Source organism: Natrix helvetica (assembly GCF_964273705.1).
Source record: "Natrix helvetica genome assembly, chromosome: 6".
Lineage (NCBI taxonomy): Eukaryota > Metazoa > Chordata > Lepidosauria > Squamata > Natricidae > Natrix > Natrix helvetica.
Genome location: NC_138553.1, coordinates 48,981,414 through 48,994,910, shown reverse-complemented (window position 1 = coordinate 48,994,910; position 13,497 = coordinate 48,981,414). Strand labels below are relative to the sequence as shown.

At 36.6% G+C, this 13,497-nt stretch overlaps 1 protein-coding gene across 5 annotated transcripts in view; it reads left to right on the top strand.

Annotated features, from left to right (window-relative positions):
• Positions 1-8,824, top strand: part of XPOT (exportin for tRNA) — a 35,802-nt gene extending 26,978 nt beyond the window's left edge. For all 5 annotated transcript variants that reach the window (XM_081956986.1, XM_081956983.1, XM_081956984.1 and 2 more), the window contains 6 exons: positions 447-563; positions 737-852; positions 1,850-1,897; positions 6,150-6,221; positions 6,736-6,792; positions 8,028-8,824. In XM_081956986.1, coding sequence (XP_081813112.1) covers positions 447-563; positions 737-852; positions 1,850-1,897; positions 6,150-6,221; positions 6,736-6,792; positions 8,028-8,054 — 437 coding nt within the window. In that variant the 3' untranslated portion in view covers positions 8,055-8,824. The remainder of the gene's footprint in view (positions 1-446; positions 564-736; positions 853-1,849; positions 1,898-6,149; positions 6,222-6,735; positions 6,793-8,027) is intronic.
• Positions 8,825-13,497: the final 4,673 nt, after the last annotated feature.

Here is a 13,497-nt window from a genome sequence, read left to right as displayed (position 1 = left end):
AAGAAATGAAGAGGGGACGTTTCTTTTTCTTTGCCTTTCGCTTTGCATTTCTTCCCCTCGCTGGCAGTCCCAGCGAAAGGCAAAGGAAAAGAAACGTCCCCTCTTCATTTCTTCCCCTCGCAGCGAGGGGAAGAAATGAAGAGGGGACTTTTTTTTTTCCACCACCCCAGCCCAGCCCTCGTTTATAACGCGCACCCACACTTTGATTCCTTTTTTTGGTACAAAATTTTGCGCGTTATACTCGAATAAATACGGTAGAACAGTATTGAACTGAACTATTTAATAATATAGATGCAGTTCTTAAATTTATTTTTGTATGTTGTTGAAGGAGGGAAATTTGGCATCCATTTATATGTAGAAAACATCTCTGTCTTTATAAATATTTTTTTATGATTCAGAAGAATTAATTACATATTACTAAATTATACTGTTTCTCTTGATTCTAGGTGCAGAGAATGTAGAGCGTGTACTGTTTACAATCATCCAAGGAGCAGTTGACTATCCTGATCCTATTGCTCAGAAAACGTGCTTTATCATTCTTTCAAAATTGGTGGAACTTTGGGGTAAGCCTCCATTCATATTTTAGTGGTTTAAACTGAATGCATGTTTACTGTGTGCATTCAAATCAGCGTGTTTGAAATATGCTGATAGTAGGTTAATATAATAATGCACTACTGCATGCCTATTTACTAAATAGTGGATGAACGAATTGATAAGAACACTCATATTTTTTTAGGAGGCAAAGATGGACCTGTGGGTTTTGCTGACTTTGTCTATAAACATATTGTTCCTGCTTGTTTCTTAGCACCTTTGAAACAAACATTTGACTTAGCAGATGCACAGACAGTATTGGTAGGTATTCTATCATCTGATTTTATTGGCAAATTGCTGAATGTGTCTATGCTATTTATTGGTAATTTACCTGGAGTTAAATGAAAACTAGGAATCTTGAATAACATTTGTTGCCCAGAATATATGGCGGTCAATTTTCATGACCTCTGAATTCTGCCCAATTCTGAATTCTGCAGAAAGATATTATGATAGATGCTAGTGAAAGCCACTGAGTAGTCCAGGAGAATTAAGAAGGCTATTGTCCTCCATCAGTTTTCTGATAAAAATCATGGGCTCAAACCCAGCTGAAATGGAACTAGGAAATCTATTTCTTCCAGAATTGTCTGGTTCTAAACAGCCATCGCACACTTACACTTCTTGTAGTTGCTGAATGTGTCTATGCTATTTATTGGTAATTTACCTGGAGTTAAATGAAAACTAGGAATCTTGAATAACATTTGTTGCCCAGAATATATGGCGGTCAATTTTCATGACCTCTGAATTCTGGCCAAATGCAAAACCTTAAAGAGTTATCTCAAAGTATTCTAGGTTTCCATATTTTTTGTGTATGAAGTATATTCACAACTACTATTATTAGTAGCATTAAAATACTCTTTTAATGCTACTAAGTATACATGGGCAGGGCTTCTGCTGAATTTCAAACTGCCAGGTTTGGGATCCAGATCTCACCAGGGTTTCTTTGTGGACTAAACCCTGCTCAAAAATCATTGGGCTTTAAGTTAAAATGATATTCCTGATTCATGGAAATTAAATTTCCACCTCAAAAGGCCTTTGTCTGGAAGACTTTATAATCTGATGGTAGAATTTCCATCCAAATAGATGAAACAGATGGCTGCCATAGAAACACATATAAGGTTGTTAAATAGCTTAGATTTTTTAAAGTTGAACACATCATTTTTCACATAATTTGTATTAGTCCCCTAAAACATAAATTACAAACATTTAAACTATAATATTCAAATATTTGAATTGAAATCCCTTTGTTTTATTTTAATAGGCTTTATCAGAATGTGCAGTGACGTTAAAAACAATTCATCTCAAAAGGGTAAGAATCCTGAAAATAATATTTTATTTGAAACTTGTCTTACTCGGGAATTTTGGATTATTTATTTTGACAGTTTGCTCTCCATGTTAATTTTATTTTGTTCTGACAATAGCACCATCAGAAATTTCCAATCTTTCACAATTATTAAAAGTGACTGAAATGTCTTTTCATTTGTTTTTGTAGACTTCAGTCTTGATTGGCATTATTAATATATAATCTTTTTCCATTTCCATTTTTATTAGTTCATAATTTAAAATACAAGAATACAAAAGCAAATAGTAGGAAAAATAGGACAGAAAAAAGGGAAAAGGGAGGAAAGCCTCCAGAGCATGGGGAGGGGTTGTACGCACATGTACAAGGAGGAGGTCGCATGTGCAGGCACAAATGGGTGGGGAGGATTGATTTGGTGTGGGCACATGTGCATGCATGATAGCGCACACGCACACAATTGTGGCATGCCATAAGAAAAAGGCTCGCCATCACTGGTATATAAATATTGTTTTTTTGAGATTTTTTAAGCACAAAAGCAGTTAGTTATGCATAGTGTAATAGTAGAATGTAAAATCCTTTAATAAGACTGATAGCTCTTCCTGACTTCCTCTTGGCTGTCTTAGGACCCCGGCTCTCCCACAACCTGGGCGGGAGGGCTTGGACTGGGCTAGCTGGCTTCTGCAGTGCTCCTCCCGCCTTCTTCTCTGCAAGGAAGCCCCGGCGAGAAGAAGCAGCCCAACACACACCCTCCTTCCATGCTCCAAAGCTGAGCACCAGGACCTTTCTGTCATAAGCCTGCTGAGGCAGAGAGCTGCTGCTCTCTGCACCTCCTAGAGGACTGAGAGGAGGGGAGGGAAAGGGAGATCCTGGCTTCCAAGCTGCTGGAATTCCCAACTACAGAGCTCTGTTCCCAACCCTTGCCATGTGTGCAAAACAACAGTAACAAAAAAGCTGCGATCAAGGCTTCTGCGGCGTCACATGGGTCTCCCAGTGTGGCAGGAGAGGGAGAGAGAGGCTGCCTGGCTGGGGAGAAAGTTAATCTTACAAAACTAGCTAGAAGCCAGCGAGAACGAGATTAAAGGGTGACTTTAACATGTGGAATGGCAGACAGGTTTGTTCAGCAGATCAGGACTTTCTCTGTGGCGCGGAAGGAGAAATCAACCACAGCCGTGTTTGATTGCCACCCGAGTATGTGTTCATGACCAGATTCAAAAATATTGTGAATTTTTTGGTCGGAACCTGATTTGGTTGTGATCAGAAGCGTTCGTGACCATGAGGTTCTACTGTAATTGGTAAAATCCAAAATCAAAGTTTCATTTTTTTCCACCTCAAGCACAAAGTCAGAAGCAATTTCCAAGTAGAAACAAAAATACTTTTTTTAAAATTTATCAAAGCAGTCAATTTAGGCATCTCTGCTAACTATCAACTTTTGCAGCCACTCATCCATCCATTGTGAGGATCGAAGTGTCCTTCCAGTTTTGTGCATAAAGTAGTCTTGTTGCTGTCAACATACATAACATCAAAGTTCAAAAAAAAAAAGTCTATCATATTTTTCGGAGTATAAAACACACCTTTTTCCCTCAAAAAAGAGGCTGAAAATGTGGGTCCATCTTATACACTGAATAAGCATATTTTGCCTCCCGAAACCCCCCCCCTTCACCAAAATGGCCGTGCATAGCCTTTAGGAGGCTTTCAGAGTGCTCCTGGGGGCTAGGGAGGGCAGAAATGAGCAGACCTTTGCCCACCCCAGCTCCCAGGAGCACTCTGTAAGCCTCCTAAAGGCTGTACGTGCCCTCCTAAAGGCTATACGTGCCCTTTTGACAAAAAACAGGCCCATTTTTGTGAAAAATTGGCTGTTTTTTGCTCGTTTTTACACCTTCCCCCCGAGCACTCTACAAGTCTCCTAAAGGCTATTCATGTCCTTTTTAAAAAAGGGGGGGACCTTTTTTGGGAGGCCTGCAGAATGCAAAAACCTTTTTAAAAATTTGTCTCTTCGAAATCTTGGTGCGTCTTATATTCCAGTGCATCTTTTACTACGAAAAATACAGTAAATCTTTTTCCATTAAACTAAAGAAAAGTTTTTGATTTTATATGTATATTCACTTTAAGAATTTTCTGTATTAGAATATGAATCCTACTCCAATATTTCCTTGTTTTATCACGTCTACCATAAATGATAAAAAGCCCCTTCTTTACATTTACATAGCCAACATTCATTTGAAATACCTTTATATATTCTTGATAACTTGTCTGTTGTTAAATACCAATGGTACATCATTTTATAGAAATTTCCTTTTAAATTATAATTTAGTGTAAATTTTAAATCTTTCATCCATATATTCTCGCACTGTTCAAGCATTACATTATATTGAAAGTTCCTTGCCCACTGAACCATATAATAATTTACATATTCACTTTCCAAATTCACATTCAATAACATTTTATAGACCTTCGCAATAATACATTCATCACTACCATACAGTAAAATTTCCAATTCATTTTTAACAAAGTCAAACCCAAATTATTTTTGTCTTATTTAAATATTTCAGTTGTAAATATGTAAATCAGTGACAGACATGTCCTTCTGATTCTAGTTCTTCCTTAGACTTGAGGGTAGGATCACCAAAATTGAAAGATATTATTTTATCATAAGTCCACCAGTTCGACTTCATCACCATTTATTTTCTTCAAAAGGCTTCCTGGGGGGGACACTCAAAGAGGCATCTTTGGGGGGGGGGGGGGAAGAACCCTTGTTTTATATTTATTCCAAACTCTTAGAATGACATGTCTGGCAAAATGGTTGTTGAAATCAACATTTACTTTAACCTTGTCATATCATAAATAACTGTGTCATCCAAATCTTAATTCATGACCTTCTAGATCAAACAGCCTCTTATTCTGGAGATCCACCCAATTTTAACCAAACAAGCGTTAAAATACAGTTTTAAACCTGGTAAACCCAACCCCCCTCTTTCCTTAGCATCTTGCAATAGTTTATATCTAATTCTTGGTTTTTTTCCCTTGCCACCATAAACTTAGAAATTTCTATCTGCCATTGTTTAAATGGAGTATAAGTTGCAAGTATTGGTAACATGTGAAACAGAAAGAGCATTTTTGGTAAGACATTCATCTTATAGAAATTCTACCCAATAGTGATAAATGCATTTTATCCCATCTTAAAAAATCATTTTTGAGATCATTTCAAAGAAGCACATAGTTATTTTGAAACAGTTTTGTGTTTGTATTTGTCAGTATGACCCCAAATATTTCACCCTTTTCTCAATCCTAAAACTAGACTTTCTGGTCAATATATCACATTCCTGAGAGATCATATTCTTAATAAATATTGTTGTTTTCTGTTTATTTTAAAGCCCACTAAAACTCCAAACTCATTTAGTTTCAAACATATCATTTAGTTTTCTCATCAAATATTCTGTATTATTTTTTGGGTCTTGCAGGAATATAACCAAATCATCAGCAAATGCCCTCAATTTATATACCTCCTTCTTGATACTCATGCCTGTTATTTACTCGTCTTGCCTAATATCTCTGTTCAACACCAAAATAAACAACAAGGGAAACAAGGTGCATCCTGGTCTCATACCCTTTTGAATTTCACATGAATTGGTTAAGTCACCATTAGTAACAATTTTTGCTTGCTATGACATATAAAATGGCTTTAACACCATAAATAAAATTCTCTCCAAAGTTCATTTCTTCCAGGACTTTAAACATAAAAGCCCAATTTAGATTGTCAAAGGCCTTCTCTAGGAATATTAAAGCTATCTGTTTTTTATTATGATATTGTAAATATTCAATGATATTCAAAACAGTCCTCACATTGTCCCTTAACTGTCTTTCTGGCAGAAAGCCAGGCTGATCTTCATGAATATATATGCCTATAAAAACCTTCTTTAATCCTTCTACCAAAACCGCAGCAAAAAGTTTATAGTCATTGTTTAATAATGAGATTAGTCTATAATTCTTTATCTTTGCAACATCTTTACCTTCCTTCGATAGCAATGCAAAATTGGCTACTTTCCAGGTTTAAGATATTCTTCCTTTCTGTAATACCGTTCATTATATCCTTTAGTGGCTGAAGAAGTTTATCTTCGAAGAATTTAAAATATTGGTTTGTAAAACCGTCTGGACCTGGAGCTTTATAGAGGCTTAATCTATAATCTTGTCAACATGGTGTAATCAAGTAAAATGGAGGAGATTTGAAATAATAAAATATCTAATCACTGTCACTGTTTTCTAGGGGCTTGAATGTATCCAGTATTTGCAACAGGAATATCTCCCTTCATTGCAAGTAGCCCCTGAAATAATACAGGTTAGTTGTTTTTTTTTTAATCCAGTGCATGTGGCTTTGGCAGTAGATGGACATATTCTGAAGCTGATCTAGTCTAAAATGTTCTAAGTGTTACAGAGTTTTTCATTTGAGAAGTATCAACTCAAGTGATTGCAAGGTTTCTGATCTTTGGAACAGTGTATTAATCTGAGTTAGATGAAATTACATGAAAAATTGTAATATCCTGGTTTAGTGCATAAATACCCTGAATTCATGAAGCGCTATCTGATTATGACTTTAATTCAGATTTTTCTCCTTTGCCTCCTCTTATTGAACTAATTGGTGCAGATATGGATAGTGTGTTCTTATCTGGTATTTGTACCAATTGGATTACTGAGAATTGGTTATATTTTGCATTTAGTATGAGATGTGTACTGTCATAGCAAGCAACAGCAATCCTGGTTCTTCTTGAAAAAGGTAAGATTGCAACAGATTGGATAATTTTCAAGTATGTATTTTTCTAATTTAGAATTCTTGAAATATGTTTTTTGTATAGGAGTTCTGTCAAGCACTTCAGCAGCCTGATGCTAAAGTTTTTAAAAACTACTTAAAGGTAGGTTAAATTCATACTTATATTTTGACTTTAAAGAGTTTTGAACACTTGTAAAAATGAAAAATAGCACATGAACTGTATGATGAATATTTAAGCAATTCAGCTATGCTTATTGTCTCTGATACTTTCTCTCTGCCTTTGTTGTCTTTGTATGCATATTGCTCTTGAAAAAGGTGAAACTGAGTGATAGTTGAGATGAAGATGATTATATGAATAACTGCTTCATAATAACATGCTATAGATGTACCAATGTGGTTCAACTCATTCTATTTTTTGTAGAAAGTGATGCGTATGTCAATACAGAAGCTTTCTTGTATCACATGAAGAGGTGATTCACATGGTTTAAAAATAGTCATACAAGCTTCATTATAAGTTATGAGATAGGTCACCTATCTCGGTGGGTGGATGCTCAGATTCACATGTTCAGCAGGATTAGCCAGGAAGGGTCCAAATGACAAATACACCTGTATCTGAAGAACTGCATATAGATGCTTCTTTGTAGACCTTCGAATACACAAAATATTTAGTTCTGTGTGAGACTGGAGGTTTCTTACTTCAACTTATGTGAAACTCCTACACAGAATTTCAAAAGAATTGTTTATAAAGAAAACTCATTGACAGGTTTTCGACTTACAAAATTTTGTGTTGATACTAGACCATGCAAGGGAGCCAATTTTAGTAGATTAAGGATAGACGAATAATAGAAGTCAATTTCACTCACTATGTCCTCAACATCTGAACTGAAATGTCTTTTTGTCTATCTTGGTTAATAAATCTAAGGAAGAGTTTTAAGTTGGTGTTGTACAATTAGACAATTGTACAATTAGGTTATTATTTAAATTTTATCTAACAATTAAATGCACATCGTATTTTAGTTCTAAATGGTATTTAAGAAATTACTGATTATTACCGTTTACAAATGTATTTGTTCATAGTGCATTATATTAAAGTCCATAATTAAATGTATGACACCAAAATACTGCAACACTTTCTTGGAAGGATAAATGTGTTTTTAAGGTTATATATGAAGATTATTAGTTTTTGATGTTATGAATCGATAGATTGAAATACTATATCCTGCCCAACTTGGATGCTCTGTGCCAACTTACTGCCTTCCATTATATCTAAGAAATTTGATGTAGTGTTCTAAATTTGCTTCTGTCATTAGTACAGTCCCTTTCTATTTGATTTTTTCAGGTTTTTTTTTTTAACTCGTGATATATTTTCTTAAACAGGTATTCTTTCAAAGAGCAAAACCTTGAGGAATCTACTGGAATTTCTGCCTGTCTCCCTTAATCAGGAACTCCAAATATTAATTTATAGGAATGCTAACTTCTGTGCCATTCAATTTCTTTCTTTCTTTTTTAGTTTATTGCTGCATAAATCGTATGTGTATTAGCCTTTTTACATAATACAGAAGAATTGCCTATACTTTGCTGGTTGATGCACATAAAGGCATAAAGATAGCCTAAGGTGCCTGATTGCCTGTTTCAAACTGTATGTTGGATAACTATAAGTTGTAAGTAAAAAAGCAAAAATGAAATGCTTTTTTTCATTTTAAAATTAAACAGTGTATATAAATTCCAAATTACATAGAAATGGTTATAAATTGTGTACATTTTAAAATAAATAGGTGCTTATTAGAAGCAACATTCATTTGTTCATGTATTGTGGAATAAAATAAAACAAACTCTATTTGTAGATAGATTTTTCTTTGAATGGACTAAACAGAAATCAAAACCGTTATTAATTAGATTGATAAGAAATATATGTGGCGCTACCTTTTTATACAAATAAATAAACATTATTCAATGAAATTGTTAAATTGTCTTAAATTATTTTTATATATTGGCCATTAAGTCAGCTGTTTGTGTACTAAATAGAATTGTTGTTTAACTTTTTTCAAAAAACTGGTATCTGAACATAATTTTTATATTTATTTTAGAAGCTCTGTAAACAAATTAATGAAGGACACAATTTATCTTGGGTGCATACAGCTATATTTACAATACTCAATAAAATTTTCTTCTAGTTTTGTGTCATACTTTCTGTTTTGAGAATTCCATATTGTTTAATTTTTTTCCCTGGACCCAGTCTATTAGGGAATGATCTAAAGGAGGAACCGCACATTCCAGAGTTCAGTTCCCTGGACTTTTAGAATGAACTGTTTTTAACATATTCTCTTGCCTTTTTTACTCAATGTCTCTTTACCATCATAGTTGTTTTTCAGTACAGGATCCTAAGGATGCTTTCAAAGAAGAGATGATGGGGGTCTGCTAAAGCAAACTTCTGGTCATCTCCTTAACATTCTATTCCAACATTTAACTACAGAAAACTATGAGACCTTTCATCCGGCACCTTGTCCTAGCATTTTACTCAGTATAATTAGGTTTTCACCTATGATTTTTTTATTTTATGATTCACTCCATGATTTTTTTTTCTTTTATGGGCAAAAAGTTCTATTAAATAATCTGTTTTCTGAGCCCTTCCACTACTTGTGACATTTTTTAACAAAAGCTTTGTTCTGTTTTGATATTCCTATAACTAAAAATAATACTTTTATTTTCAAAGGATTATGATTTTCAGCTAGGTATTTCACTGAAGCCGTTGCTGCATTTTGTTTACTGCAGATAAAGCACAATACTACAGTTGGATAACCAGTCATTGTAAAAACCATTGAAAAGTTGCTTTAATTGTAAAGACAGACTTGTGTTAGTTGTTGCACTACTGCAGTGAAATGACCCAGAAGTTTATTAATATTGCCTGAAGGACTAAGACTAGTGTTCTGACCTAGGCTTCCTGATACAGTAAAACGCACATGATTAAGTCCAAAAACCCTCTTTTTATTTCAAAGGCTGTGAATTTTATCCATTCACAGCCCATAATAAGTTCCAAATAGTAGTAAAGAGTTCTACAGCAGGCTGCCAAAGTCTTTCGGGATAAGGCTGATAAGCACCCACCTTTATCTTCTTTGAAAATGCTGCCAAAGACTTAATTGGCCATTAGCTTGGCAAGGCCACACGAAGCAAAGAGTCCAAACATATTTTCAGAAGGTAAACTGACCAGCATGAACCAAGTTGTTTCCTGCAAAGGCTCATGTGCATTTGCTCCTCCTTTATGTCCTATGGGAGCGGCCAATCACCTCCAAACCTTACTCCCGAGTCGTCCTTTCCGTTTTAACTGTTCTTCCGCATGTGCGCACTGGGAAAAGGGGGAGCCTGTTCCTCTGTCTTGCTGCTGTCCGACTGGAGGCTCCAGAGGCAGCATATAACTCCCAGATGGCCCTGGCCCCCTCTCTGCCACCAACGCAGAGCCCTTCTCCAGACTCCAGCACTGGCCCATGTTCCTCCCCAATGTCCTCACTGTTCGACACTTTTGCAAGCTCTGCAGGCCACCGGTGGACCACAACAACTAGAATCCTCTTCTTTCATCTTAGTTTCAAAATGGCCACATTGAACCATTTGACATGTAAAATATTAATGCTAAATAGAACAGCTTAATAACTGAGTAAAATCATAAAAAGTACAATTTCACAATTTATTTCCATATCTATTTTTGTGACATTTACAAAAACAGCAAAGTGGCAGGACTGCAGCAGAATTTCAGTGCCTAAATTCCACCCTTTTAGCATCGCAGTGTACAAATAAAAAACATTTTTTTTCAATCACATTCTCTTGGGAATCCTATGAGGGGTTCACTGTACAGGTAGTTGTCAACTTACAACCACACTTGAGCCCAAAATTTATGTTGCTAAGGGATACATTTGTTAAGTGAATTTTGCCCCCCCCCCCATATGTTTGCCCCAACATATGACTTTTGTTGCCATATTTGTTAAGTGAATCACTGCAGTTGTTAAATTAGTAACAGAGTTGTTAAGTGAGTCTGGCTTCTCCATTGAGATTGCTTGTCAGAAGGTCACAAAGGGATCACATGAGTCCAGGATGCTGTGACCATCATATGTATAGACCACTTATCAAGCATCCGAATGTAAATCACATGACCATGGGGATGCTGTGATGGTCAGAAGTGTGAAAAATTGTCATAAAACATTTTTTTCAGTGCCATTGTAACTTTGAACAGTCACTAAGCAAACTTGTAAATCAAGGACTACCTCTAATTAGCTACCTTATTACATTGATGGCACTAAATCACTGTACTTTTTAATGTATCTCTATCAACATCTTAGTTCTCATATACGACACATGGATTGCATACTACATGCATGGTAATATGAAATCATCAGCTCAATAATGATACTGTGCTGCTGGGAATTGGATGATCTGCAAAGGACCATACGTTGTTCCAGCAAAGACTGCAGAAAGGACTAACAAAAACAATTCTTACTACATCTGTTTCCTTCCTAAAAACATACAATAGCAGAATTGGAAGGGACCTTGTTTTCTAGTCCAACCCCCTGCCTACGCAGGAAACCTATACCATTTCAGACAAATGGCTATCCAACATCTTAAAGACTTCCAGTGTTGGGGCATTCACAACTTCTGGAGGCAAGCTGTTCCACTGATTAATTGTTCTAACTGTCAGGAAATTTCTCCTCAGTTCTAAGTTGCTTCTCTCCTTGATTAGTTTCCACCCATTGCTTCTTGTTCTACCCTCAGGTGCCTTGGAGAATAGTTTGACTCCCTCTTCTTTGTGTCAACCCCTGAGTTATTGGAAAACTGCTATCATGTCTCCCCTAGTCCTTCTTTTCATTAAACTAGACATACCCGGTTCCTGCAACCGTTCTTCATATGTTTTAGCTCCAGTCCCCTAATCATCTTTGTTGCTCTTCTCTGCACTCTTTTTAGAGTCTCCACATCTTTTTTACATCGTGGCGACCTAAATTGGTTGCAGTATTCCAAATGTGGCCTTACCAAGGCATTATAAAGTGGTATTAACACTTAACGTGATTTTGATTCTAACCCTCTGTTTATGCAGCCTAGAACTATGTTGGCTTTTTTGGCAGCTGCTGCACACAGCTGACTCATATTTAAATGGTTGTCCACTAGGATTCCAAGATCCCTCTCACAGTTACTACTATTGTAGTAACATTTTCCCCCATTTCTTATCCAGGGAATATATTTTGCCTTTTCAATATTTCCCAGGATATTTCATTTTTCTAGGAGACGGGTGGATGCTAACTTCCTACAATCCCTACTCTTTTCTTTTTAACATGCGAATGGGACACATACATTCTTGGCAAAAGATTAAAATTGGTCAGATCAGGGAGATTTAATTTTTTTCTGATGCAAAGGCAGAGGCATTGAGAGAGGCCGCAGAAAAAAAATCCTTCAGTGGCTCCCAGAGAGCTTTCAACCATGAAGGTCTAACAGCCAGGGCAAAAGTTTTGGAAAGAAATTTACAGTATCCAATTTTCTATGCCAATTATTTTCAGATGTTTGATATCATTTTCTGTGAGCTTCCAGACAGGTTACAAGCAAACAGAAGTCCCAAAATTCTTCACAGCCATGTTTTTGTCTTTTAAATAACTACAGGCTGCCCATTTCCAAGGGATGGTTCTTGAACCTGCCCTAGCTCTTATTTTAGTGAGGCCAAATTGAGTTTAATCAGTGTGTATTCCAGGCTATTTAGTATTTTAAAATTACACACAATGAGTCCTGGGACTCCTACTCATGAGACCACCAGTGCAACATAGTCAGAGTTTGGATTTTAGAGTTCCTTTCTACTAGCTCTTCAAGTGGGGCAATTGTCTGAGTGCAATTGCCCCTCCCCCATCGGCTTTTTATACTCTGTTCGGCCCCACCTCTGTGTTTCCTGCTCCTGTATATTCTGATTGGTTGTCAGACTCCCATAGGACCATGCAGGGGCAACTCTCTAGGCCAGGGGTGTCCAAACTTGGCAACTTTAAGACTTGTGGACTTCAACTCCCAGAATTCCCCAGCCAGGGAATTCTAGGAGTTGAAGTCCACAAGTCTTAAAGTTGCCAAGTTTGGACACCCCTGCTCTAGGCTGTGTTTTGAGTCCAAGTTTGAGTTTCTAGATGCCATGTGGTGAGTGGGGTAAGGGGCTAATACTATCATGCCTTAATCCCATCACCCTGGAGCTGAAGGGGATGGGTCTTTGTTATGTAGAATAGACTGCCCCAGGCTTTTTAATGGCCCATTAACAAAGGTGGGGGCTATTAAGAGTGAGTCTGTTTCCTGCCTAAAAACATGTTTCCCCATTTCTTATCCAGGGAAATATATTCCGCCTTTTCAATATTTCCCAGGATATTTCATTTTTCTAGGAGAGGGGTGGGTGCTAACTTCCTACAAAAGCCTGCCCAATATATAAAACTGTACACACACAACTGGAGAGTCAGTTGGGCATAGTGATTTAAGGCATTGGGCTATAAACCGGCAGTGTGGTCTAGTTTTGCCTTAAGCCAACTGGGTGATTTTAGCCCCCCTTTTTTTTCCAGTTTTAAGGTTAGGGTTAGAGTCCAGGGGTAGTCAACCTTTTTATACCTACCACCCACTTTTGTATCTTTGTTAGTAGTAAAATTTTCTAACTGCCCACCGATTCCACAGTAATGGTGATTTATAAAGTAGGGAAGTAACTTTACTTTATAAAATTTACAAAGCAGAGTTACAGCAAATCCTTACCGCCCACCATGAAAGCTGGAACGCCCACTAGTGGGCGGTAGGGATCAGGTTGACTACCACTGGGTTAGACAATGGCAAATCACTTCTGAAATCATGACAAGAA